Raw genomic sequence first — 26,544 nt, forward strand, 5'->3', positions numbered from 1 at the left:
TATTGTTCAAGCCAAGTTTCCTATATAGGAGTTTCGGACAAGGTGGTTCTAATAGCGCACTTCTTTTTTTGGCCTGACTCTATTTTAAGAAGCTATGGGTTATTTTATTTTTACTATGGGACGTGATCGTCTCTTACTAGGTTGCTAGCTACCGCTGCAACCCAGATCACCAAAAATAAAAAACACTAACTTAGTAAAAATGAGAGTACTCATTTCAGTCTCAATTTTTGTATCTTTGACTCAACTTACTTGAAAGGATACCAGTTTTAATCTTAGGGAGACTGGGATCTTCCAAATCCTCGTCTTCATCATCATCATCGTCATCTTCATCAACAACCTGTTCGCCGCTCAGGAAATCAAAAGAAGACATGACTGAGTTCTCTGTGTCCATCAAGATTTTTTCAACAATATTTGGTGGCTATAATATAAATTTTGCATAAGTGATAAATAGTAAAAGCAAAATCTGGAATTTGAAAGCAACTGAAGCGATTTTTTTAGTTTAGTAGTATTAAACATAAACAGTAAGTAATTTTCGATCAAATATCACATCTATTCAAACAGAATAAGTAAGTCTTGCCAATTTAGTTATATTTGTATGGTTTGTTAAATTTTACATACCTTATTTTTTTTTACACTATCTTTATTTCATACATAGCATAACAAAACTAAAAGATACTGTATTTTTATAATAAAAACATTTCCTTTTTTTAGAGCAAAAAAAAAAAAGAGTTTCAATTTTTAAAGCAGAAGCACAAGTTTTGAAGGAAAGAGCTTGTCATGGCATGCTACTGAATGTAAGAAAAATCTCGTCACGAAGGAAAAGCTTATCATGATTTTGAAGGCAAGACCTTGTCATGGCATGCAACTGAATGTAAGAAAAATCTCGTCATGAAGGAAAAGCTTATCATGGTTTTGAAGGAAAGACCTTGTCATCGCATGCAGCTGAATGTAAGAAAAATCTCGTCATGAAGGAAAAGCTTATCATGGTTTTGAAGGGAAGAGCTTGTCATGATATGCTACTGAATGTAAGAAAAATCTCGTCATGAAGGAAAAGCTTATCATGGTTTTGAAGGAAAGACCTTGTCATGGCATGCAACTGAATGTAAGAAAAGAACAATGAGGTATACTAACAATTAAAAGATCTCAGTTTGAGACGCCAACTTAACTCTGAAACAAGTTTTGAATATTACAGTAGTAGAAATCCAATTTCTCGGAAGAAATCCAAGAAACTCAAAGAAAGACGAATGGGATGAAAATCATAGAAAATCGAGCCATCTTGGGATATTTTATTAAAGGTAACTTTAAAAAGAAAGAATTAGAAAAGAAAGCCATAAAAGTTTCAAAACAAAAATTTAAGCGTATATAGTATTTGTGTCACCCTCTGTAGTAAAATGTTAATATGAGTAACTAAAAAAATTAATCATTTCGAAACACAACAAAGACAATTGACAGAATAAAACAGTTGATAAACATTTAAACTTGCAATAGATTTAAGAATACGACTGAAGATTGATACTAATCAACTTTAAGACATATATTAGTTTTTCATACATATATCTGCATAGCACATTAAATTTTTTGTGCATGAACTATAGGCAGCAAGCATAGCAGTGGCGGTTCTGGTCCCTCTTGCACCCAGGCCAAAATATTGATTTTGCCCCCCCCCCTCCCCCTGTCTCCCACAAAAATTTTCAGACCAAATTTCAACAAAATCTTATTTATTAACAAAATTAATTTCAGTTAATAAAATAAATATTAATAATTTAAAAGTTATTAATAATTATTAATAGCTTAATTATTAATAAAAATAAGTTACTAATAACTTATTTGTAAACAATTTTTAATTTTTCATTTAAAATACTTAATCAGAATATTCAATTATTATGATGTCTTCAAATCAGTCAAATAATTTTGGGGGTACCTCGAGGCTCAATTCTAGACCCTCTATTGTTTTTAATTTATGTTAATGATATTAGTAATTCAATTGCAGACCTCGGGCTGACCCCACTATTCACTGAAGACACAGCCTGTACTGTTTCTGGGGTTGATGAGGATAGTGTAAAACGTAATTTAACTCTTGCATTTGACAGACTAGTAGCAGGGTTTACGGCAAATAGACTAGCTTTGAATACTTCAAAAACTAAATTTATAGTACTTTCACGTACATCACGAGCCCTTCCAGGTCTTAAGCTGATTAAGTCTTCTGTGTCAAGTACAGAGGTATCACGTGTTGATATTTTTTGTTACCTAGGTATACTGGTTGATTCAAATTTAAGTTGGAAGCCATATATTAATAGTCTAGGATTGAAGCTTGGAAGGAATATAGGTACTATGTACCGTATGAAATTCGTTTTGTCTTTGGAAGCCATGCGTTCTATTTATTTTGCTCTTGTTTATTCTTACCTAAATTAATATCCACTTGTTTATTTTATTTCATTCAGATCCAACTTTATTCCACCCCAAAGAGAACAGATTAAGGCGTTTTCCATTTTAAAAAATTTTCCTCCTTCCCCAGCGTCTCTTCCAAGCAAGTCCTCTACAAAGAGTTTATATTCTTCATTGAATATTCTTCCAGTTGAAAAGGCGGTCACATTTCATTTGTTATTATTCAAAGTTAAGCACAATCCCATAAAATTATATGTCTATTTCTTTTCTTTTGGTTTGTCCCTAGTTACTGCGCCTTTTTTGCACCTAACTGGCTATACATGTAAACTACGCAAGCCATTGATAATTTCGAAGAGGTTACGTTTTTCTCTAAGAAATAGTATCGTTGCTGCATGGAGCTAATAAAAGTCTGCTTTTGAGTTTGATTTGTGATTAGGAATTTCAAAAAATAAGTTGAAGTCATTCCTTTTGGATAATTATTAGTTATTCTACTTTTATGTTTATTATTATTATTATTAATTTGATGTTTTGTTTTATTTTTGGGTCTTCATTTTCCTCTTGTTGGCCCATTGCTGGTTGAAAAAATTATTTTTTTTTTGTTTATCGTCGGGTGTGATGTCTGCTATGCTGTGGTGACTTATTAATATTATGTCTTTTTTCTCTCTTTTTTCTTTCTTTTCTTCTTACTTTGATTAATCATCCATATATTTCGTTATTTACTTTAGTTGTTTTATCTGTGCAAAACGAGCTTGTCCTTCTGAAAGATATTGGTCTACTTAGTATCGGGGGCGTCGTTTGGGGGTGGCAAGGGAGGGGGGCAGTTGCCCCCTAGTAATGTGGAGAAAAAAATATTATACATCCCATGCCCTTTGACTATCCAGATATGGATCCCTCTTGCCCCCCCCCCTAAAAATGCTGGAGATTCGCCCCTGCTTAGTATGTTATGTATATATGATTGGAAAATGAATCAACCTGAACCTGATATTAACTGTGCCCTCTACTTTATTTTAGTAGAAATTAAAATTTCAAAATTTACAAAATGATTGTAACCGTTAGATTATTTATTTGAAATTTTGCAACGTTAAATTTTTTGCGCCCACGGCAAGTGCCCTCTCTGCCCCACCTAAAACTGCCTCTGAAGTATAGTTGTTGTAGCAGTGCAAAATCTGTAATCTTTTTCATCTTAAACAATGTATGGGATCAAATCTACCATTTTTGCAATGCAGAAACAAAATCATTAGAGAAGTCACCTATTCAGTTAGAATTAAAATTCAGAAAAAAGTTAGTTAGAACTGTTAATGATATGTTTGGAAAGGGGGAGGGGATACCTACCAGGATTGATAAAGGTACGTACCACACCTCAAAACATACTAAGAACTCGCCCATAACTCCCTTCCAAACTTAAACGGTTAAGGAAATAATGAAAAGCAGGGTTAGAAAATATACAATTTAAATATTAGAACATAATTAAATAATGTTTCAATATAATAGTAAAGAATATAAACATAATTATAAAACGAGGTTAGTGTACCTTTCCTTGCCCTTGATTCCTTTTAGTGTCTGTTTGCTGTTGCTCTTTCTTCTGGGAAATTTGAGTACAATTCATGGACACGAGCGCATTTGTCAAGTTATTTTGCATAACTTCCTCTTTTTCATTATTGTTTAATCCAAGTAGACTTTTCACTCTGTTTGACCTGGAAAAATAAAACATAAGAAGGAACAAAACGAAATTTAGGAATAAGTTTATGGAATTTTGTTTGGTTTGAGAGTTTTTGGGAAATTTTGACAGTACCTGAAAATTATCTGTTCCTGCTTTACATTGAAAGGAGAAAATTTCTAAAGCCTTTATATTTTCAAAGAGGGAAGCACCCCAATAGCCACAAGCACTACCATTGTTGTAGGCAACCTAACTGAGGACAACAATGCTATTAGATTAGAAAACGTGCTTATTTTTTGCTTAAAAAAATGACACTTCACTGTTTCAACAATATTTATTTTAAGAACCTTCCTAAACTATTTAAGTTCAACAATACTTCAAGGAACCTTCCTAACTGTTAAAGTTCTCGTCCTTCTTTTTCTTTTTATTTGTTCTAGTGTCAACTGGGTCTTTCCTGTTTTCTCTACTTCCTTAATTTCTATTTATCGCTATTATTATAATTACTACCTGTTAAAAAAAAAAAAAAAAAAAAAATATTGATGAGAAAATGGCTACCTTCCACAAAAAGCTAATTTACAGATATCAAATTCGTTTCCCAAAAAAAAAGACTTAAAAGGTGCTCCAGTGATAAACCCTTTACTAACCAAACTATAAAAACACTAATTATAACCAAATTGAAGCTTTTCAGAAATGGTAAACAGGATGAAGCCAATAAACTAAGAAAATCAATTAAAAGAGAAATTCTTAAACTGACTCGATTGTACTACAAAAATAAGGTCGAAGAATTGTTTACTAATAGACCAAAAAATTGGTATTTCAAGGTTAAAAAGCTGTGTGGCAGGAGAATTGAGCAGCTTAACTACAATCTACCCTAGTCTCCTGATGTTACTGCCAATAATCTAAATAATTTCCTCACTCCAATTGTCCAGAGCCTTCCAGCATTGGCTGACCAATTACCAACAGGAGCCTTTTCCCCTTCTTTTTCCCTCTGTTTCCAATTCTGAGACAGAAAAAAGAATTGGAAAAATAAGAAAAACAAATGTTTGTCCTTTGGATATCCCGTTCCCTCTCAGTACTGTCTTCAGTGACTTCCTTTCAATGCCCTTGTCTGTCCTGTTTAACGGGATTACTGAGTCTGGGCGAATTCCAACAATTTGGAAACATGGTTTCATAACCCCTTTGAAAAAGAAAAATAGAAAGCCTGGTTTTGAAGGCGTTTGTCCTATTAATCTTACTCCTATTTTCTCGAAACTTTATGAATGATTCCTTTCTGATTGGCTAAAGGAAAAAACCCTACCTCTTACTAACCTGAGACAAGATATCCAAAATAGCAGGTGCTGCTTCAAGGTAATCTGCCTGATGTTGATTAACGGGAAAATCATTTAATATATTGAATCAAATCAACCATGCGGTTGATTACACACAAAATGGTTGAAATTTTCTTTGTTTGAAGCACTGTATGGTAATACGTTTGGTAATACATATGGTAATACGTTTATGTACGAAGTCTGGTGTGTTCATACTCAAGCCCAATCTTTTTGGTTTTGAATGGTTTTACCTCAAACTCTGTCTCTTTTCTGCCATTTAATTTGCTTACAGAATGGTTGAAATTGTCTTTGTTTTGAAACCCTACCTCTTACTGGAACCTAAAATCCACTTCTACTTCCCACCGCATCGTTTGTCTTATCAACCACATCGGGAAAATCCTCGAAAAACCTATTTCCTGGCTAAATTTAATTTCAATTGACCTTCACAAAGCATTTGACGTTATTAACCACAATATATCAGTTCAGAAAGTTGTCAGCAAATTCAATATTGATCCCTTACAGGTAAAATTGGTTGCCTCCTTCTTAACAAATAGATCGCAGGTTGTCAAATACCAGAATCATTATTCAAATCTTCTCCCTGTCCACAACGGCATACCCCAAGGTACTCTCCCAGGTCTCCTCCTCTTTTCAGTCATGAGTAAAAAAACACCCCAAGGTACTCTCCCAGGTCTCCTCCTCTTTTCAGTCAGGAGTAAAAACCTCACGAAGGAATTTCCTGACTGATGGAAATTTGTTGATGACCTAACAGTTGTTGAAACTTGCTTCAGAAGTTTAATTAACAACCCTATGAATATCCTCAATGATATTGGAGATGAGGCCTCAGACTTAGACATGACAGCAAACCCCTTTAAGTCCATGATAATGCCGATTTGCTTCCTCAAATCCTCATCCTGTCTTCTTAATCCTATCCCACCTGAAATTTCTGTTTTCTCATTTAAACTACTTGGCGTCACACTTTCTTCAAATTTAAAGTGGGATATCCATATTAAAGCTATCATCCATAGAGCTAATGTGTCTATCGCCCTCTTTAAGTTCCTTGAGCTCCCTCCCTCCTTGAGCTCATAAATAAATTTAACATCCCCCCTTCCCATTCCTTAAGGATTTAATCCAAATGTCCACTCGCAACTCGGATATGCTTGTCCAGTTTGGCACCCTGGTGGCTGGTATGTCTCACGAAGAATTGGAAAAAATTGAATCAACCCAAAAAAGAGCCTTGAGAAGAATTTTCAAAGAAAGTAAGGTGCCATACTCTCTGCTCCTGAGAAAAGCTAGTTTGGAAACTCTTGAACGAAGGAGTGTTTCGTTGTGCCTCCGTTTTGCAAAAAAAACGCAATAACAAACCTTCGGCCGGCCAGTATTTTTCTCAAACGTCACTCCCCATCCAGATTACGGCCGACCCGAGCTATTTCTGAGCCCCTCCCTATTTTCCCCCATTTGCTGCGTTACTTCAAGATACGAAAAAAAAAACTTAGTCTCCTTCATTACAGAAAAAATGAATAAAATTTCCCACTAGTTTCTCCTTTTTTATGATGGTGCTTCCCAGGTTTTGCATTTATTTGCTTATTTTGCCCCCTCCCCCACTCCTTTTTAGTGTCCCTTTTAATTTTTATTTATATTTATATTTCGTCCTCTTTTTTGTGATTATTTGCTTATTTTTGTCCCCCTCTCCCCTTTTTCTGACCAGTTTTCATCTTAACTTTTCATTGATTTTATAAAGTAAAATTATTGATACTTTTTAGTGTCCCTTTTAATTTTTATATATTTTTATATCTCGTTCTTTTTTTATTTATTCGCTCATTTTGTCACCCTCCCCTTTTTTAATACTTCTTTTAATTTTTTAACGTATTTTTTTAAGTTTGATTTGACCAGTTTTTATCTTTAACTTTTTAATTGACTTTTTAAAGTTAAGTTATTGACGCACAAATGATTATTCATTCTGATTTTTTTTTTTCACTGTTGATTTTGCATTTTTGCCAGTTTTCGTGCAATCATATGATTTGTCGACTCCGAAGTCCGAATTCGGCCCAATGAGGTCTTGTGATAGTGATTTTCTGAAATGAATATCTTATCATGTCTCCTAATTTAAATTTTTGCTTTTTTATAATTTTGAACTTACATTTCTTCATTTTTTAATTTATCTTCTAGAAAGCTTGTGCCTTTATATTTCGCATTTTTTATATTCTTGTTTTTGAAAGCCAAATTTGCTTTCTTTTTGGCAATGATGTAGGTTTTTTTCTTGCGTTTTTATTCTTTTCAGGATTTATTCATGAAAAAATCTTACAACAGAATATTTGTTCAGCTAATGCAGGAAAGATTTCAACTAAAGCGCAAAATTTGAAAGGTTTAGCATTAACAGAAGCGAGCCAGAAACTCCTCAAAATAACTATTGCCCCTCCCGACACCCCGAAAAAAAAACACGACTTTGAGTTTAATCTGAATCCTGCGATGGTTACTTTTATACAAATTCCAAGAATTATGGATTTATGACAAAAAACTACCTTGATTGACTTTAAAATTAAGATAATCCTGTGTTCAATTATCCCTTTTTTTTTTTGATAAACTTGGGTGTGTCTGCCAGCGACAAAGATACAATTGATTTTACAATATTGGCTTTTCACAAAAAAAAAAAAAAAAAAAAAAAAAACATTATACTGGTAGAATTCTTTATTGAATTAAAAACACCGCAAGTAAATTTTGCTAAATACCATCGTTATTCATATTTGATAATTTTCTGAAAATGAGTTTATTAGCCATCACTGTGGCGCCTAAAGGTCTTATCTAATGTATTTGCCCGTCTGAGGTAATTGCCAAAAACCATTTGCTAAGCTGTTCTCAAAGCGAGGGTCAGCAGGATAATGTAGATTAAAAGGATCAAAGTTTGATTTAACATACACTGCCCAGCAAACACTTTTTGACAACTATTTCACAAGTCTAGAAATGTCAGATAGGACCTTTAGGTGTAAAAGCTATGATATATGTCCAATATGACCTCCTCCCCCTCTCCCATGGGTGTCCACGACCCTTGTTTTTTTTTAAGCTGACATGTAGTTTCTTCGCATAAAGAAACTACCTCCCTCTTCCCAAGAATGCCTAACTTATATTTCTATCCACCCTTCGTCTTCAATGTAGCAGGGCATACAGATCACCATGAAGGTCCTTCCCATCTTAGGATTGCTAGATCCCTGTACAAACAGATTATTTTCTACCATAAGATGTTAATGATATGATTAAGTTATCTATTCTGTTTGATTGGGAAAACGGTGGTAAATTACAACCCAAAAGTTTTTTTTGCATTTTGCATCCCGCCAATATTGCTTTAAATCCTCGAATCACTAGCAGAAGATGGGCACTCTAACCAAATGTTCTTTATGATTCAAAAAGACTGATGGCAATGTTAGCAGAGAGGAGAGGAGGGAGCCACCAAAGAGAGTAGAGGAGAGGAGAGTGATGTAGCCCCCAACTAAAAAGGATATTGTTCAGAAAAAAATATTTCGCAATCTTTCAGAAGGAAAGATTGGACTTTATATCATGTTATGCATCATTTTATTATATCATGTTATCCTAATGTTCCCATTATATTTTGCAGCTTTTGAATTCATTGCACGTCTTAAAATTTTGGAGCTGAACTTCAAAAGGAGCAGAGCTGGAGCTGCAGTTCAGCTTGGATACTACTACTTCTTAAATTTCTTTTTGAATACTTATACATTGAAAAAACAAAAACAAACAACATCAATATATAAATTCCATGCAAAAAAATTAGTGCAACAAAAATGGAAAGTTGAATATCAATTTAGGTCTAATGAAACCTTTTTTTGAAAATATCAGAATAGAAGCCCCCCCCCCCCCACTCTTTGCTCAACCTTATTTGTGTAAATTTTCACCACTTTCAAAATTGCAAATGTGTTATTTAAGATAGGCTTCAACACGCCAAATAAGAATAAGAATAGATGTTTACTTGCTTCATGCATTGTTTACCTATCTCCAATGCTTCCATATTTGGTGCCCTGGGTGTCATAAAGCTAGTTGTTTGCCCTAAATACAATCTATTTTAGGCAGGGTCATATCCAGGATTTTATTTGGGGGAGGGGGGTTACAAAAACTTTATAAAACACATCAAAAATTTGTTTAGATGCATTTTTGTTACGTTTTCACGAGTCAGACAAACACTTCAGAGGGGGGTTCAAACTCCCTACTCCCCTCCCGGATTCGGCCTTGATTTTAGGGGATACCACCTCAAAACAAACTTCTAAGAGAAGCTAAATGCATAAGTCTAAATCCATGAGAGAGATAATTCAAGTTAGACACTACCTAATATCAATAATTGTATCAGTATATCCAATTTCCTGTAAGTACTGCCGCAACAACTGCCTTCCTTGTCTCCAGTTGACCCCCATATTGGTAACAGCAATGTCACATTCAGTATTTTCAATGCTCTCTTCAAGCGGTGCCTTCATGTCCATGATTGGAAGGTCTGTGCCAAATTTTAGTTTGTGATACTTTGCACTGTAAAACAAGTACATAGTTTCAGAAAAATACAGCGCAAATGAAGAGCAAAAGCATGCAACATGTTATAGGACAGGAAAGGAAAACCGCACAACAAGAATACTATATTAGTCTAATCTGTCACCAATCTAAGGTCATGCGCAATTTCTAAGTCTCTTTTCTATACTGGACGAGTTCAGCTTGGATTCTTGTAGGCCGAGACATACGCGGGGAAGTGGGGTTATCCTCCAAATCTTAATGTTTTCCAAATTTCCGAGAACTTTCTAGTAAAAATTATCAAACAGGTTATTTTTTAACATTGCCTCCTCTCATCTCCGAAAATAAGTTCATGCGCACGTTAAATACCATTATGGGTAAATACCATTAGTTTCTATACATTTGTTCTCCTTTCTAATGGGCCCAAATAAAGAAATAAAACAATAGCATATTATGGAGGTCAGGGACCCCAATTATTTAACAAATAAATTTCCTTTTATTCTTTTCATAATTTATCCTTTCCCAGTGAGGTTATTCCTTTCGTCACTGTTAAGGACTTTTTACATTTTTTCCCCCAAATCCACAGCTACTGACGAGTCACTTGGCTGACAAGACAGCAGTTTCCTACAGTCTAATACGTGTTCATAATGGAGTACAATTTTTTAGTGTATTGTTAAGGTATGTTATCTTGATGCAACTGACATTTCCAATTGGTCAAAATACCAAAGGGGAGACATCCCCTGAGATTAATAAGAGAATATTTTTTTTCCTTTCATGCAGTCAGTTTTGTTTTGTGATTGAAGTAATAGTAAGTTTTTCTCTGACTGTATTTACTGCCAATTTGTTTCTTCCTAATACAGGCCAGGGTATTTGAGAAATGAGATTTATAGCTAATATCTTTCTCTGGGAGTTTTAATCTCTAATGTTGAGATGGGGATACGTTGAGGAAGGAGGTAACCAGAAATACATCATTCCAGAGTAAAAGGATTTACCAACAGATATAATATACCCATTTGGTTATACTGCAGCATGTGTCCATCTCTAAGTCAGCTCTAAGTGTGGCAGTCTGAGGTGGCTACTGAATGTAAGAGATCAAGGCAGTATCAGTTGGAGCGTGATTTTTCTCCAGGATGGTTTTCTAGACTACAGTTGTACATACTAGCATACAGTTGTATTGTATATAGGTGTTCTCATTAGGTTTGTAATGCATACCTCAATAAATATATTGGCGCATTACAATCATTAACACATATGAATAGTAGAATGAAAAAATATATTAATTACAAGTATATTTTATTATTTCAATGGGCTGAATTTACAGCTAATCTGAACTTATCCCAGCTGCAACCTTAGATTACAACAAATACTTATCCAGCTAAGTTTTAATAACTTAGAAACGGAATAGCTGAATAGTTTAATAACTTATAGTAAACTAATAGTTTAATTAAACTAATAGATAAAAAGGATATTAAATAGCAATAAAGCAGAAATGAATTTAGCTATATGAGAGGTTATTTGATTAACCTCATTGTCATAACATTGGCATAACAAAAGTGGTCTGTTTTTTTTTGAAACTCTGGCCTTGTTCAGTAACGTCAATTCGAAGAGGTGGGGGATGCACCCCCTTAAGTTTTTTGCTCCCTCCAGGTTTTGACCTTTTTTAGGGTATTTTTATTGTACAGGGCCTTCTTTGGTCTTTCATCGATAGAACTGAAGATAAAAAAAAAAAAAAAAAAAATTGCCCACCACCCCAGAATTCATTTTAATGAAACTATGCTACTGGTGTTATTGGGAAAATATTAATGCTCTTTAATATTTTCCTTGGAGATTTTCTTTTTGTAGGGTTAGTTTTATTGTTCTTATAAGGATGCTATGTGAAAAACTTTCCCACTGATTTGAATTAATGCGAAAACTTGGTTGATATTATGCCACTTCTTACCTTAACTGGTATTAATTTTGAGATTGAACCGAGATGGAGTTGCAGGAAAAGATATAGAGGAAAATGAAAAAGTCTGTGATACCTTGGATGTGAAGGAAGATTTGTTTTGTGAGGAAGAATTAGAGACAGTACTAAAAGGATTAAAAAATAATAAGGCTCCAGGTGCTGATAGAGTGGTAAATGAGTTTCTTTAATATGGTGGATCTGAGGTTAGAAATAAGTTACTGAAGATTATGAATGATTTTTGAAAAAGGGGAAGCACCTAACGATTTTAGGAAAACCTTAATTAAGCCACTTTTTTTAAGAAAGGTGATAAGAGTGAGTGTGCTAATTATCGAGGCATTAGCCTGGGCTCTGTAGGTAGCAAATTACTTAGTAATATGATTGATACTTTATAGACTGAGATATGCTGCAGACAATGTGATAAGAGAAGAACAGTGCAGTTTTAAAAGGTAGAGGATGCGTCGACCAAATTTTCGCTCTTAGGTTAAGAATTGAGAAGTGTCTGAGTTGTCAAACACCTTTGGTCCTTAGTTTTAAAGATTATGAGCAAGTGTTTGATTCTGTTGATAGAAGAGGTATAGCAAAGGTCTTATCCTTGTCTGGCATACCAGACAAATGCAATAAAGTAAGTAGGGCTATATAAGAGAACAACACTGCAGCGGTTAAGGTAGAAAATGAGGTTGGCAACTGGTTTTGTATTAAATCGGGAGTGAAGTAGGATTGTGTTCTATCCCCCTTTATATGGATTATTTTGATGGATTTTGTCTTAAGGAGCACAGGAAAGGCAATGGGAGATCACGGAATCAAATGGGGAGGAAAAAGTCTCCTGGACTTAGATTATGCTGATGATTTAAGCATCCTAGAGGAAAGTGTGAGCAAAACAACTGAACTTTTAGAGGTTTTGCGTGAGAGTTCAGGGTGCTAGAATAGGTTTGAAAATTAATGTTAAGAAGACTAAGTCACTAAGGCTAGGAATAAGTGAAGATGAAAAGGTGACGTTGGGTAACGAAAAGATTGATCAGGTGGGCAGCTTCACTTATCTTGGTAGTATTATTAGTAAAAATGTTGGTAGCAGTGAAGATGTTAAAAGTAGAATAGCCAAGGCTTAGGGTGTGTTTTCACGGTTAAAAAATAGTTTGCAAGAATAGGAAGATAAGTATGCAAACCAAGATTAGGATAATAGAAACTACAGTGATGACAGCAGTCAAATATGGCTCTGAAGCATGGGTGCTTCGAAAAGCAGATGAAGATTTGCGAATATTTTCCAGAGAAATTGCTTAAGGATTGTTATGGGTACCCGACTGACTGACCATATTTCAAACAATAGGCTCTACGAAAAATGTGGTTCAATACTGCTCTCTAGGGCTATAATGAAAGAAAGGTTGAGGTGGCTAGGGCACGTTCTGCGGATGAAGGATGACAGTTTGCCAAAGATTGTGCTTTTCGGCAAACCGTCTAGGGTTAACGAAAAGCAGGTCATCCTTGTCTGGGGTGGGAGGATGTCATAAAGATTTAAAGAAAATGAGAACTTCATGGGAGGGTGTAAAGAGGGGGACTTTGAATAGATTAGGATGGAGGAGGAGTATGCGAAGCCGTGTTGGCCTCAGGTGGCTTGGTGCTGTGGTGAGTTGTTAGTAGTAGTAGTAATTTTGAGATTATATTCAGGAAATTAAATCTTTTCATGTTTTACTTTCTATAATAAAGGTTTAGATAATTTCAGAGACCACACTGCCTTTCCATGACGATAAATAAAAGTTCAAATAGGGATAAAATCCTTTTAATAGACAGTGATAAATTTCAAAAACAGTGATAAATTTCACTAAAATGCTAGATATTTCGGTCACATATGCAGAGACCGTCATCAGTAATAGAACGTCATCAGTAGTTTTACTACTGATGACAGTCACTGCATATGTGACCGAAATATATAGTATTTTCTGTGAAATTTATCACTGTTTTTAAATTTATCACTGTCTATTAAAAGGATTTTATCCCTGTTTGAACTTTTATTTATCGTAATAAAGGTTAATATAGCTTTCCCTAAAAGGCATTGCTATGTAGCAATGTGTAAACGTCTTTTCTTCTGAAGAATAATGCTAATTCAACAATTTTTGTAGCCTAGGTGGACATGTTATACATGTCAATTTTCCAACACTGTACTTTGAAAACTGTTCTATCATCCTATTGGTATTGATACAAAAGGAGAAAGTTCATTTTTTAATTACAAATCAAACTAATCTAACTTCTTCAAACAAAACGCACCAAGACTTTGTCGAGGAAACGCACATATATGGCTCAGCACCCCACCCCCACCTTTGAATAACTTTAGATCTAACATTAGAATAACTTGTCCTAAATATTGCAACAACAAAAAAAAAAAAAAAACAATTTGCCTTTTGAAGAGTGAATAATTATATTTGTGACATACATTATAAAAAAAACACCTTTTCAATAATAGGCAAAATTCTCATCTTAAACCTTGTGTTTTGATGTGCAAACTGACAAGAATGAAGTTTCCTTCTTTATTTTTTCCTTGACAATTTCAGCTAATTAATTAGAAATGAAGGACTGAAAAAATTGCAAGCCTAAACTGTACCTCCCCCCCCCCCCCGACCATAACCTCAAATAGCATTGAATGTACTTACCGTTCCTGTTTTAATGCATATTCAAGCATCTTGATTCTTCTAACTAAGTCATTCTTCAAATTTTCTTGACCTTTTCTCTCTCCTTGCAAAAAAGCAATTCTTGCCTAAAAAATGGAAGATATTCAATAAGAGCCAAAACTAGAGAAAGCCCTTACAGCTTCTTGGTATTAATTTGGTCAATTGCAAAGACTTTAACTGGGACAAACGACGTGCTTAGAGACTTGGATGGATAGCAGCATAATTAAAGGCAGGGGAGAGGGGAATTTCCAGTGGTGATTCTAGGCATGGACAGGGGGGCAGCTCCCTCCAAGTTTTTCTTATGTCTGCCATTAAATTACTTTTTTTATATCTTTTACACTCCTATGGTATACCTTGCCCCCCCCCTCAGATTATAAGGTCTAACACTGCTGTTGGGAATTTTCGCATAAAAATCCGACATATTAGACACAACAACAAGATAATTTTGTAAATTCTGGTCTGTAAGTGCAATTTGGAATGTCTTAATCAGAGAATTTTCTTGTCTACAAAATTTTTGAAACTTCAAAATTACTGGTGCATCTAGCCTCTTTTGACCAGTGGCTGTTCAGAGACCATTTAAGGAGTCCACACAAACCATTTGGGTAAAGATATTTGATCAGCAACACTAATATTTAAGGGTTTTAGAGGAAACTAGACACAAATATCAGGGTACAATATTAAAATGAATACTCTTATGAAAAACACAGGATGTCACCAGATAGCTTCCAATGTTTACTGCAGCATATACCAAACCCTGTTCTAGCACAGTGGATTGATGCTCTGCTTGGGAATCCAGGGATTGGGGTTAAATCCCTGTTGCAGCAAGGTTGGGGGACAAGTTTGCTACTTGTCCCTGTAAAAAAAAAGACCCAGCAGCTGAAACGTTGATTTGATGCCCTAAGTGTCAACAATGATTGAAGATTCTGGAAGATCTTTATCCATTTTTTACGCATCAAAGGATTTCTTAGCTTGTTGATTAAAGATTTGAGGATAATCTTGCTTATTATCTAGGCTAGAAAACTACGAACTTTCCATCTTTTTTTACCTTTTCTTTTCAATGTTTCTGTGTTGGTTTTACAAGTCTGTGAAAATCATTCCTGTCATTTTTAACTATAAAACAGATTGAAAGGATCCTACATCTAGCAAGGTGAAGTGTTGCCCCTTTTTATGTTCTTTCTTATCCAGTTTATGTTAATATTAGTTTAATGTTTACATAACAAGCTATATGGCTATTCTATAAATAATATTAAAAATTAAGATATATGGCTAATTTATTAAATACCTTAAATTACTTTAAATTACAGCTAGAGCTAGACAGCTAGTAGAGCTCCGAAATGATGACTAGTTGTATGCAAGGATCACTGACCAGGTGCTGCTCCATCTTTGGTAGCATCCCAGTTGAATTGTACACTCTCTGGAGGGCCACTCAGCATCTAGCCTTTGCTTAAAAACATCAAAGGATACAGCAGTAACTGTTTCATTAGATCATTTGCTCCAAAAGTTGAAAATACGTGTTGAGAAGAATTGAGTAGGGACTCTAGATAATGTAGACTGCTTGACAAGTTTTAGGTGATGACCTCTAATTCTTGAATTGGTACTAACAGTAGAGAATAATGCTGGGAGAATATTAGCCCTCAATAACTTAAAGGCTAAAATAGCATCCACTCTATTTTTCCTCTAAACAATTGTAAGGAGATTCCGCTTTGATAGTCTTACAGGTAGGAAAACTCTTGCATAGCAGATATCACTTTAGTGGCACGTCTCTGCACAGATTCAAGAAATTTTATATCTTTTTTAGAATATGGAGAGGCAAGTAACATTCCAACTTCAAGATTAGGATGCACAAGTCCCTTATAAAGAAGACTGAAGACTTTAGAAGAACAAGTAGAAATGGTACACTTAATCAAACCCAAGGTTGAACTAGCCCCAGCAGCAGACCTCTTAGCATGAGTGCTGAATTTTAATTCATTGTCAATAGTAACACAAAGATCTTGCTCATTATTTACAGAGGAGAGTGGGTGGCCTAAGAAAAAATAAGACCGGCAAGGATTCTGTTTGCCAAAGTGAATGATATGGCACTTGGCAACATTGACTTCATAAAGCCAGGCATCAGCCCATTGACCCAGCAGTTGAAGATTATTTTGTAGCAGGGCATGATCTTCACAGGATAAAGCTGGTCCAAGAAGCTTCAGGTCATCTGCATAAAGAGTTGATTTACTGCTGATAATGGAAGGAGCATCATTGATGAAGGTATAAAATAGTATAGGACCCAAGACACTTCCCTGAGGAACTCCACTCAGAACACGCGTTGAGGAAGAAAGAATACGATTTCCAGAGTCATCAAACAACTGAACACACTGGTTTCGCAAATAAAGAAAATCAAGGATCCAGAGCAGGGATTTCTCCTTGAGCTTAACTGCACGCAATTTAATTACAAGTTGATTGTGACACACTTTGTCAAAAGTTTCAGAAAAGTCTAGCAGAATCATGTCAGCAGGTACCCCAATATCAAGCAACTTGGTGATGTGATCATATGATTCAAGGAGATTGGTGTCAACAGATCTTCCAGAGCGAAAGCCATGTTGTGAACTGTGTAAAACATTGTTTGCTTAAAGGTGTTTAACAACTGCAGAATCAATTATTCTTTCAAGAATCTCAACAAATGCTGATGTCATGCTGATGGGTCAATAATTTTCAGAAAGGTCCTTTCTACCTTTTTTAAAAATAGGATTGATATGTGCAGTTTTCCAATCCTGAGGTAGTCTAGAAAGATTTAATGATAATTTGAACAGAAGGGAAAGAGGTTGATACAAAACCGTATGGCATTCATGAAGGATACGTGGGTGAATGCCATCTGGACCAGCAGATTTGTTCAGTTTGAGGGATGTTAAGCTCCTTTAGAACCAAAGTATCTGTAATCAGAATTGGTTCCATATTATGTGATACATCATATAAGGGAGGTGTTGGATATACAGTACTGGAATCGAAAAAAAAAAAACAGAAGAGAAATATTGATTGAAAATTTCAACATTCAGTTCAGGAACAGCAACTGATTTACTATCATGCAGGATATCTGAGATTGTGCGTCTGATGCTACATTTTTGAGTGATATAACGCCAGAAAGATTTAGGGTTATCCTTAACTTCCTCTGCCAGTTTTTCTTCAAGCCTTCTCTTCAAGACCTTTATTTGGTTTGTTGTTTGATTAATAAAGGATTTGAAGACTAGATAATTTTCTGTGGTCTTATTTTTATTTAGCGGTTCCATACTCTGTGTTTTCTATTGATTAGCTTGCTAACTTTAGCAGTTAAAAAAGGTAAACTTTTTGCCTGTTTTACTTGAGAAATTCTGGTGCATGACTTTTCAACATTTAGAATTTCCGTTATTACATTTGACCAACTCTCCTCAGTATAATCAGTAATTAATTAAAAAAAAAATTCAGAAAAATAAGTTTTTCAAAGAAAAGTAAAGGTCATTTTAAACTTAAGCTTAGCATATATAAATACCTTTTAAAATTCAAACACAACACGACTAGAAGTTACTATTAAAGAATAAATAAAACCCAAAACAAACTATAATTAAATAAACAAACATAGCAAAAAACATACAACAAGCCATAACATAAAAGAATAAATAAATTTTAAAGCGAGTAATGCTCAGATTGAATATAAAAATCAAGCTTAAAACGAAAAAAAATATATTCCTATTGAAGTATAAATGAAAATTAAAACGAACAGAAATTAAATTAACAACAGTGCAAGCAAACATACAATAGATATTAATGTAAATTAATAAATAAATCTTAAAACGAGTGAAACTTAAATTGAATATTCAAATGAAGCTTGAAACAAACAAAAATCACTACAAACAAGAGTTTGGGTATGACCTTCTTCTCTCACTGTAAAAGTCTAAAACCTACTGCGTCATTGGCACTTTACTGAAAACCAATTTTACGACAAATATTTTCTTTTGTACTTAATACTACTACTACTACTAACAACTCATCGCAGCACCAAGCCACCTGAGGCCAACACAGCTACGCACGCTCCTCCTCCACCCCAATCTATTCAAAGCCTCCCTTTTTACACCCGCCCACGAAGTTCCCATTTCCTTTAAATCTTTCTTTATGACGTCCTCCCAACCCAGACGGGGACGACCTGCTTTCCGTTTAGCCCTAGATGGTTGGCCAAAAAGAACAATCTTCGGCAATCTGTCATCCTTCATCTGAACAACATGCCCTAACCACCTCAACCTTTCTTTCATTATAGACCTAGAAAGCGGTATTGAACCACATTTTTCGTATAGCCTATTGTTTGAAATACGGTCAGTCAGCCGGGTACCCAGAACAATCCTTAAGCAATTTCTCTGGAAAACATCTAGCAAATCTTCATCCGCTTTTCGGAGCGTCCATGCTTCAGAGCCATATTTGACCACTGTCATCACTGTAGCTTCTAAGATTCTAATCTTGGTTTGCAGACTTATCTTCCTATTCTTCCAGACTTTTTTAACTGTGAAAAAACACCCTGAGCCTTGGCTATTCTATTTTTAACATCTTCACTGCTCCCAACATCTTTACTAATAATACTACCTAGGTAAGTGAAACTGCCCACCTGATCAATATTTTCATTACAAAACTTCACCTTTTTATCTTCACTTATTCCTAGCCTTAGTGACTTAGTCTTCCTAACATTAATTTTCAAACCAATACTAGCACCCTGAACTCGCAAAACCTCTAAAACTTCATTCATTTTGCTGACACTTTCATCTAGGATGCATAAATCATCAGCATAATCCAAGTCCAGGAGACTTTTTCCTCCCCATTTGATTCCGTGGTCTCCCATTGCCTTTCCTGTGCTCCTTAATACAAAGTCCATCAAAATAATCCAAATAAAGGGGGATAGAACACAACACTGCTTAACTCCTGATTTAATACAAAACCAGATGCTAACCTCATTTCCTTCCTTAACCGCAGCAGTGTTAGTCTCGTACATAGCACTAATCACTTTAATGTATTTGTCTCGTATACCATACAAGGATAAAACATTTGCTAAAGCTCTTCTATCAACAGATTCGTACGCTTGCTCATAATCTATAAAACTGAGGACCAAAGGTGTTTGAAAACTTAGGCACTTCTCAATTATTAACCTAAGAGTGAAAATTTGGTCAACACATCCTCTACCTTTTCTAAAACCGCACTGCTCTTCTCTTAAAACTTTGTCTACGGCATCTCTCAGTCTAAAAAGTATCATATTACTAAGCAATTTGCTACCTACAGAGACCAGACTAATGCCTCGATAATTACCACACTCACTTTTATCACCTTTCTTATAAAGTGGCTTAATTAAGGTTTTCCTAAAATCGTTAGGTACTTCCCCTTTTTCAAAAATCATATTCATAATCTCCAATAACTTATTTCTATTCTCAGAGCCACCATATTTAAGAAACTCATTTACTACCCTATCAGCACCTGGAGCCTTATTATTCTTTAATCCTTTTAGTACTGTTTCTAATTCCTCCTCACAAAACAAATCTTCCTTCACATCCAAGGTATCGCACCCTTTTTCATTGTCCTCTATATTTTTTCCTGCAACTCTATCTCGGTTAAGCAAATTCTCAAAATGTTCGGCCCATCTTGCTTTAGCTTTTGTCTTATCGCTAATTGCCACCCCATTCCTATCTTTAACTGGGACAAGTCCGGATTGACTGCTACCTCTCAATTTGTTAACGTGCCAGTACAATATTTTACTATTATGCCGTCTAGCTGCATCTTCTAAATCCTCGGCAATTTTATCCATGGCCTCCACTTCACACCTCCTTAGTTCATATTTCAATGCTTTCTCCACTTTCTTTACATTTCTTTTGTTTTCATGTGATCTATCACTCAGATAATTCTTGTAGGCTACAAGTCCTTTCTCCTTTCTATTAAACTTAAAGCTTTTTCAATAATATTCTTAGCTGCAGTTCTAGCTTTCTTCCCTAATACACCTTCAGCAACTCCACAAATTATTTTTCTAAAATTATTCCAACCATCTTCCACATTATCAAATTTTAAACTCTCAAGTTTAGTATTCAACTGTTCCTGGAAAGTTTCTCTCAAATTCTCATCCTGGAGTCTACTAACATCATAACTTCCCGGGAGGTACTTACCCTTCCAATATTTCAGCTTTAAATTAACCCTTGACACTACTAGATGGTGATCTTTACTTTTAACATCAATAACAGCACTCCTGTATACCCTAGTATCTTGTATTGATCCAACCAGTCTTCGGTTTACTATAACATAATCAATAAGGTTTGCTGTCTTACCATCACGTGTATACCATGTTAACTTATGAGCCATTTTATGACCAAACACCGTATTGGTTATAATTAGATTGTTATACCTACAAAATTGCAAAAGTCTGTATCCATTACTGTTTTCTTTTCCTACACCAAATTTACCTAAGCTGGGATACCATCTATCCTTATTTCTACCAACCTGGGCGTTAAAATCTCCCAGCAATAACATCATATTTCTACCTGGGACCTTGTCTATTTGCTCCTGTAACTGTAAGTAGAATTCATCTGAGTCACTAGTATCTCCATCAGTCGGTTCTACAGGGGCGTATACTACTATAACTGATACCTTGAACTTTCTAGTCATAAAATGAGCAATTAGTATTCTGTTATTAATACATTCCCAGCCTAAACAAGACTTAGCCGCTTCCTTATTCATCATGAGCCCTACTCCCTGTCTATGTAACCCATCCTTCCTGCCTGAGTAAACAAATTCTATATCACCTAATTTCATGCTTCCTACCCCTGGGATATGAGTTTCTGAAACTCCTAATAGATCCAGTTCCAATCGTCTGAATTCGTCAGTCAAAATGTAGATACGATAGTCATTTTTTAACGTCGTAACATTCCAAGTTCCAATTTTCATGTTCTTTAAGTCATTGAAACTTGTATGGGCTCAGGAAAATCAATGATCCCCGATACCAGTGCAGGACGGAGATCACATATCTTCTCAAGTCTACACCGAAGTGCTTAAGCAGGCTTAGAACCGGACAGCAAGAAGTCCCTGGGACCTCCATGAATGGAGGCTTTGTGCAATCCTGGGCCCATTTTGGTCACAACATGGTTTTCAGCGCTTGGCGATGCTCTTCTATCAACAAGAGTCGAAATCCTGCACAGACAATCTCAAGCCTATTACCTCCGACTCATTATATATTCATGCCTACAAATATTATGCTACTACGGGGAGGCAACCCGTAATAGATAAATCAGCTAGGAAGAGGTTTTTCAGCCCACAAACGCCCATCAAAACATACCATGCCTAGAAGAATTTTCTATTAGTCAGAATCCCGTGCGAATGCTGTGTCGTTTACTAGGCTATAATTTCCTCGAGGGGCGCCACTCCTCAAGTGGGAATAGAGTTGACCGCAAGGTCCCCAGTCTTGCAGGTATACCCCGAAAAGGTCGAGGCAGCCCTTTGCAGAGGCCGTTGTCCATAGATCTGGATCTTACGCCCTGCCACAGTTTTCCTCCTATAGAGGATCTTCCCGCGATGGTGTTCTGCATCACCATGCAATTTAACCCATTGCTGGGAGAAGGTTTGCAACTCATGGAACTTGTGGATAAACAAGTGGGCCCTTTTGAGTGTACATTTGAGGGGCCTTCTTCCTCCTCCGCCTGTATTTATGACCCCGGGCGAGGGTGCCCCAGATTCTATTACGGACCCCCAGGGACAAGGTCCCCCCTTGGTCCATGCCTCCTATGGAGATACCCTACATATCTGTAGAGCGTTCCCCTTAATACTGAAAATAAATATTAAAATTATAGTAACATTTTGAACTGATGAGCTTTCAGCAATTAATATCATTATACATCAAATATTCAGTTCAATCTGTTAGCTCATTTTAAAGTTGTTAGAGACAAATATAGTTTCACTACAAACAAGTGTTTGGATACTGCCTCCCTTCCCAACTGCAAATAAAAACCAAAAGCCCACTGCGTCATTGGTGCTTAACCGAAAACAAATTATATTATAAATATTTTCTTTTCCACTTCTTACAGCATTGAAAATGAAAATACAATTACAGTGAAATAAATTCTTGAACTGATTGATCTTTCAACAATTAATATAATTATACATCAAATATTTAATTTGATGTTGTTTATACTTTCCAAGACTGTTCAAGACGCATACAGTTTTCAGTAAAGCGCCAATGACGCAGTAGGTTTTAGATTTTTACAGTGAGAGAAGGAGGTGATACCCAAACTCTTGTTTGTAGTGATTTGTGTTTTGTTTCAAGCTTGAATTGCACATTCAATTTAAGTTTCACTCGTTTTAAGATTTATTTATTAATTTACATTAATATCTATTGTATGTTTCTTTGCATTGATTGTTTATTTAATTTCTGTTCATTTTAATTTTCATTTATACTTCAATATGAAAATATTTTTTTTCGTTTTAAGCTTGATTTTAATATTCAATCTAAGCATTACTCTCTTTAAGATATATTTATTCATTTAAATTATTACTTGTTGTATGTTTTTGTTATGATTGTTTATTTAATTTCTGTTCGTATTGAGTTTCATTTATTCTTTAATAGTAATTTCTGGTCGTTTTGAGTTTGAATTTTAAAAGGTATTTATATCTGCTGAGCTCAAGTTTAAAATGGCCTTTACTTTTCTTTGAAAAACTTATTTTATGAATTTTTTTTAAAATTAATTTTTGTTTGTTTTTGATTGCAAAAAATTTCAAGTTTTTAAAAATTCCTTATTTCAAACTCAAACTTTTTTTTCAAAAAAATCAAATATTCATCAAAGTGTCAAAACTGGTATCAAAGTAACAATATCAAAGTGAAAAAATGGGTTTGTGTCAACCTTGGAGTTTTTATTATCTAATTTTTTAAATATTTTTAAAAAAATTTCTATCTCAAAATTTTTATTGGATGAGTTTGGAGGAAAAGGGGGGGGGGGGACTAATTAATCTTCAGTCTCTTTTGACTCTTTAAAGTGAACTAGAACTTTCTATTTTCAATCAAACGAGCCCTCTCTGAAGTTTATACAAGTATCCCTTCTATAAGAACCATATATATACCCAGAGTATAACTTACAATGCCTGTCCCTGGGCCCTGGGGGGCTGTGTTGACCCTGGAGTTTTAATATCTGATGGTTGAACTATTTATTAACAAAATGGTGACCTCAATTTTTTATCGGATGGGTTTATCCATCCAATACACCCAAAGGCGTGGAGGGCAGGAGGGGCTAATTGCCCTCTGATCTTTTTTTCACTCTGATATAATGCACTACAACTTTTAATTTACATTCAAATGAACCCTCTCTGAAGTGTATACGTGAATCCCTTTCATAAGAACCACATACGGCCAAAGGACATAGCTTACAATGCTTGCCCCCTGGGCCCTGCGGGGTTGTGTCGACACCGGAGTTTTTGTTATCTGACCTATGAATTATTTTGAAAAAAATTGCTCTCTTTATGTTCTAATCAAATGTGTTTGAGGAAAATAGGGCATCGAGAGGGGGGCTAGTTGCCCTTCAATCTCTTCTGATACTTGAAAAACTAAAAATTCATCTCCATTTCCAATCATATGAGCGTCCTCCAAAGCTTATACGAGAATATCTTCCATAAAAACTATATATGCCCCCAGAAAAATACTTACAACGCCTGCCCCCAGCCCTGGGGAGGGGGGGGGGGGTGCGTCAACACAGGAGTTTTTCTTATCTGACCTTTGAACTATTTGTAACGAAATGACCATATGCAAAGGAGTTTTTGTTATATGATCTTTGAACTATTTTTAACAAAATGGCTTACCTCAATTTTTTTTTCCTATGTATTTGGGGAAAAGGGGCTTGGGAGGGCTAGTTGACCTCCGATCACTTTTGACTCTTAAAAAAGGCACTAGAACTCTCGATTTCCAACCGAATGAGCCCCCTTTGAAGTTTATACGATGACCCCTTCTATATGAAGTGCATCTGGGGAAAAAATAAATCAAGTGTGGGGGGAGGCTAGCTGCCATCCAATCACTTTTGACTCTTAAAAAGTGAATTACAAGTTCAATTTCCAACCAAATGAACCCTCTAGAAAGTTTATACAAGCATCCCTTTTATAAGAACTTACAACGCCTACTCCCGGGCCCTGGGGGGCTGTATCAACACTGGAGATTTTTGTTATCAGAACTTTGAACTATTTTTAACAAAATTTCTATCTCAAAACTTTTATCTGATGCATTTAGGGCGTGAAGGAGGGGGGGGGGGGGGGCTAGTTTCCCACAAATCTCTTTTGACTCTTAAAAAGTGAACAAGAACTTTCAATTTAAAATCAAATGAGCACTCCAAATTTTATACAAGCATACCTTCCATAAGAACTATTTATGCCCCTAGAGCATTATTCATAACGCCTGCCTCCGGTCCCTGGCAAGTTCAGTCGACACAGGAATTTTTCTTATCTGAACTTTGAACTATTTTTAATGAAATGGCTATTATAAAAATTTTATCAGATGGGCTTGGGGAAAAAGGGTGTGTGTGTTGGGGGGGGGGGGGGGCTAGTTGCCCTTGGATATCTTTTGAATATTAAAAATGAACTAGAACTTTCAATTTACAATCAAATGAGCCCCCTCTGAAGTTTATACAAGCAATTCTTTCATAAGAACCATATACGCCCCCAGGACAACACTTACAATGCCTATCCCCCAGGCCCTGGGGGGAGTTTTGTTATCTAATTTTTTGAACAATTTCCAAAAAACTGGCCATCGAAAATTTGTAGCAGATGGGTTTGGAAAAAAAAAGGGTGGGGGGGGGGGGCTAGTTGCCCTTAAATCTCTTGACTCTTAAAAAGTGAACTAGAACTTTCAATTCTCAATCAAATGAGCCCTCTATGAAGTTTATATGAGCATCCCTTTCATAAGAACCATATATGCCCCCAGGGCATAACTTATAACCCTTGCCCCTGAAGACTGTGGGGGGAGTGTCCTGGTCAAACATATAATTTCCAGAACTTTCACCTAAGTTGAACAAAATGGCTATATGAAAATTTTGATTGGATGTGTTTGGGGAAATGGCAGGCATGGAAGGGGTGTCAGTTGCCTTAGAATCACTTTTGATGATTAAAAAGGCAACTCACCATTTAAATTTCCAATTGAATGAGCCGTTTCTGAAGTTTCTACAACAACGCTGTCTATACAAAACCTTATATGCCCCCAGGGCAAAACTTACAACCCTTGCCCTGAGGGCTGTGGGAGGGTTGTCATCCTCAAAGACCTAATTTCCAGAACTTAAAACTACGTTGAATAAAATGGCTATCTCAAAATTGTGATTGGATATGTTTTGGGAAAGGTTGGGCGTGAGAGGGGGTTAGTTGCCCTCCAATCACTTTCAACTATTAAAAAGGGCACTAGCCCTTTGAATTTCCAATTGAGTGAGCCCTTTTTAAGTTTCTACAACAATGCTTTCTATAAAAATCTTATGTTCCCAGGGCATAACTTACAACCCTTGCCCTGAGGGGTGTGGAGGAGTGTCCTCCTTAAAAACATAATTTTTATCTGAAAATCAACTATGCTGAACAAAGTGGCTATCTCAAAATTTTGATTGGATGTGTTTTGGGAAATGGTGGGCATGGAAGGGGTGTTAGTGGCCTTCCAATCACTTTCGACTATACAAAAGGAAACAAGCCACTCCAATTTCCAATGGAATGAGCCCTTTTCGAAGTTTCTACAACAACTTCTTTGATACAAACTGCCCTGCTCTAAAGAAAAAAAAAATAATAAATAACACATTGCGCCAACATTGTTCTTATATGCCCCTGGACATAACTTAAAACCCTTGTCCTGAGGGTTGTGGTTAAAGGCACAGATTCAAACCAGACATCATGCCATCAACTCAGAAACTGACTAACTGATCCAGCATTGATATGAACCTAGTGAAGTTGCTGATGAGCATAGAAACTGAACCAACCATGGATAATGTCAGCAACACTGCTGAAAAATACAAGGACCTATTCAAAGGTATTGGAAGATTAGAAGGAAAATGCCATATTTATTTGAAGGAGGGCAGCATGCTAAAGGTGTATCCACCAATAAAAGTGCCTGCA

At 35.7% G+C, this 26,544-nt stretch overlaps 1 protein-coding gene across 3 annotated transcripts in view; it reads right to left on the reverse strand.

The window, feature by feature from the left end:
- Positions 1-26,544, reverse strand: part of Cka (Connector of kinase to AP-1) — a 98,466-nt gene that overhangs the window by 57,730 nt on the left and 14,192 nt on the right. For all 3 annotated transcript variants that reach the window (XM_089092138.1, XM_089092137.1, XM_089092136.1), the window contains exons 2-5: positions 14,437-14,540; positions 9,679-9,873; positions 3,917-4,079; positions 250-418 (exon numbers count right to left, since the gene is read on the reverse strand). In XM_089092138.1, coding sequence (XP_088948264.1) covers positions 250-418; positions 3,917-4,079; positions 9,679-9,873; positions 14,437-14,540 — 631 coding nt within the window. The remainder of the gene's footprint in view (positions 1-249; positions 419-3,916; positions 4,080-9,678; positions 9,874-14,436; positions 14,541-26,544) is intronic.

The sequence above is a fragment of the Artemia sp. Qi Xiang Cuo genome, chromosome 7 (genome assembly GCF_049724085.1).
Source record: "Artemia sp. Qi Xiang Cuo chromosome 7, ASM4972408v1, whole genome shotgun sequence".
Lineage (NCBI taxonomy): Eukaryota > Metazoa > Arthropoda > Branchiopoda > Anostraca > Artemiidae > Artemia > Artemia sp. Qi Xiang Cuo.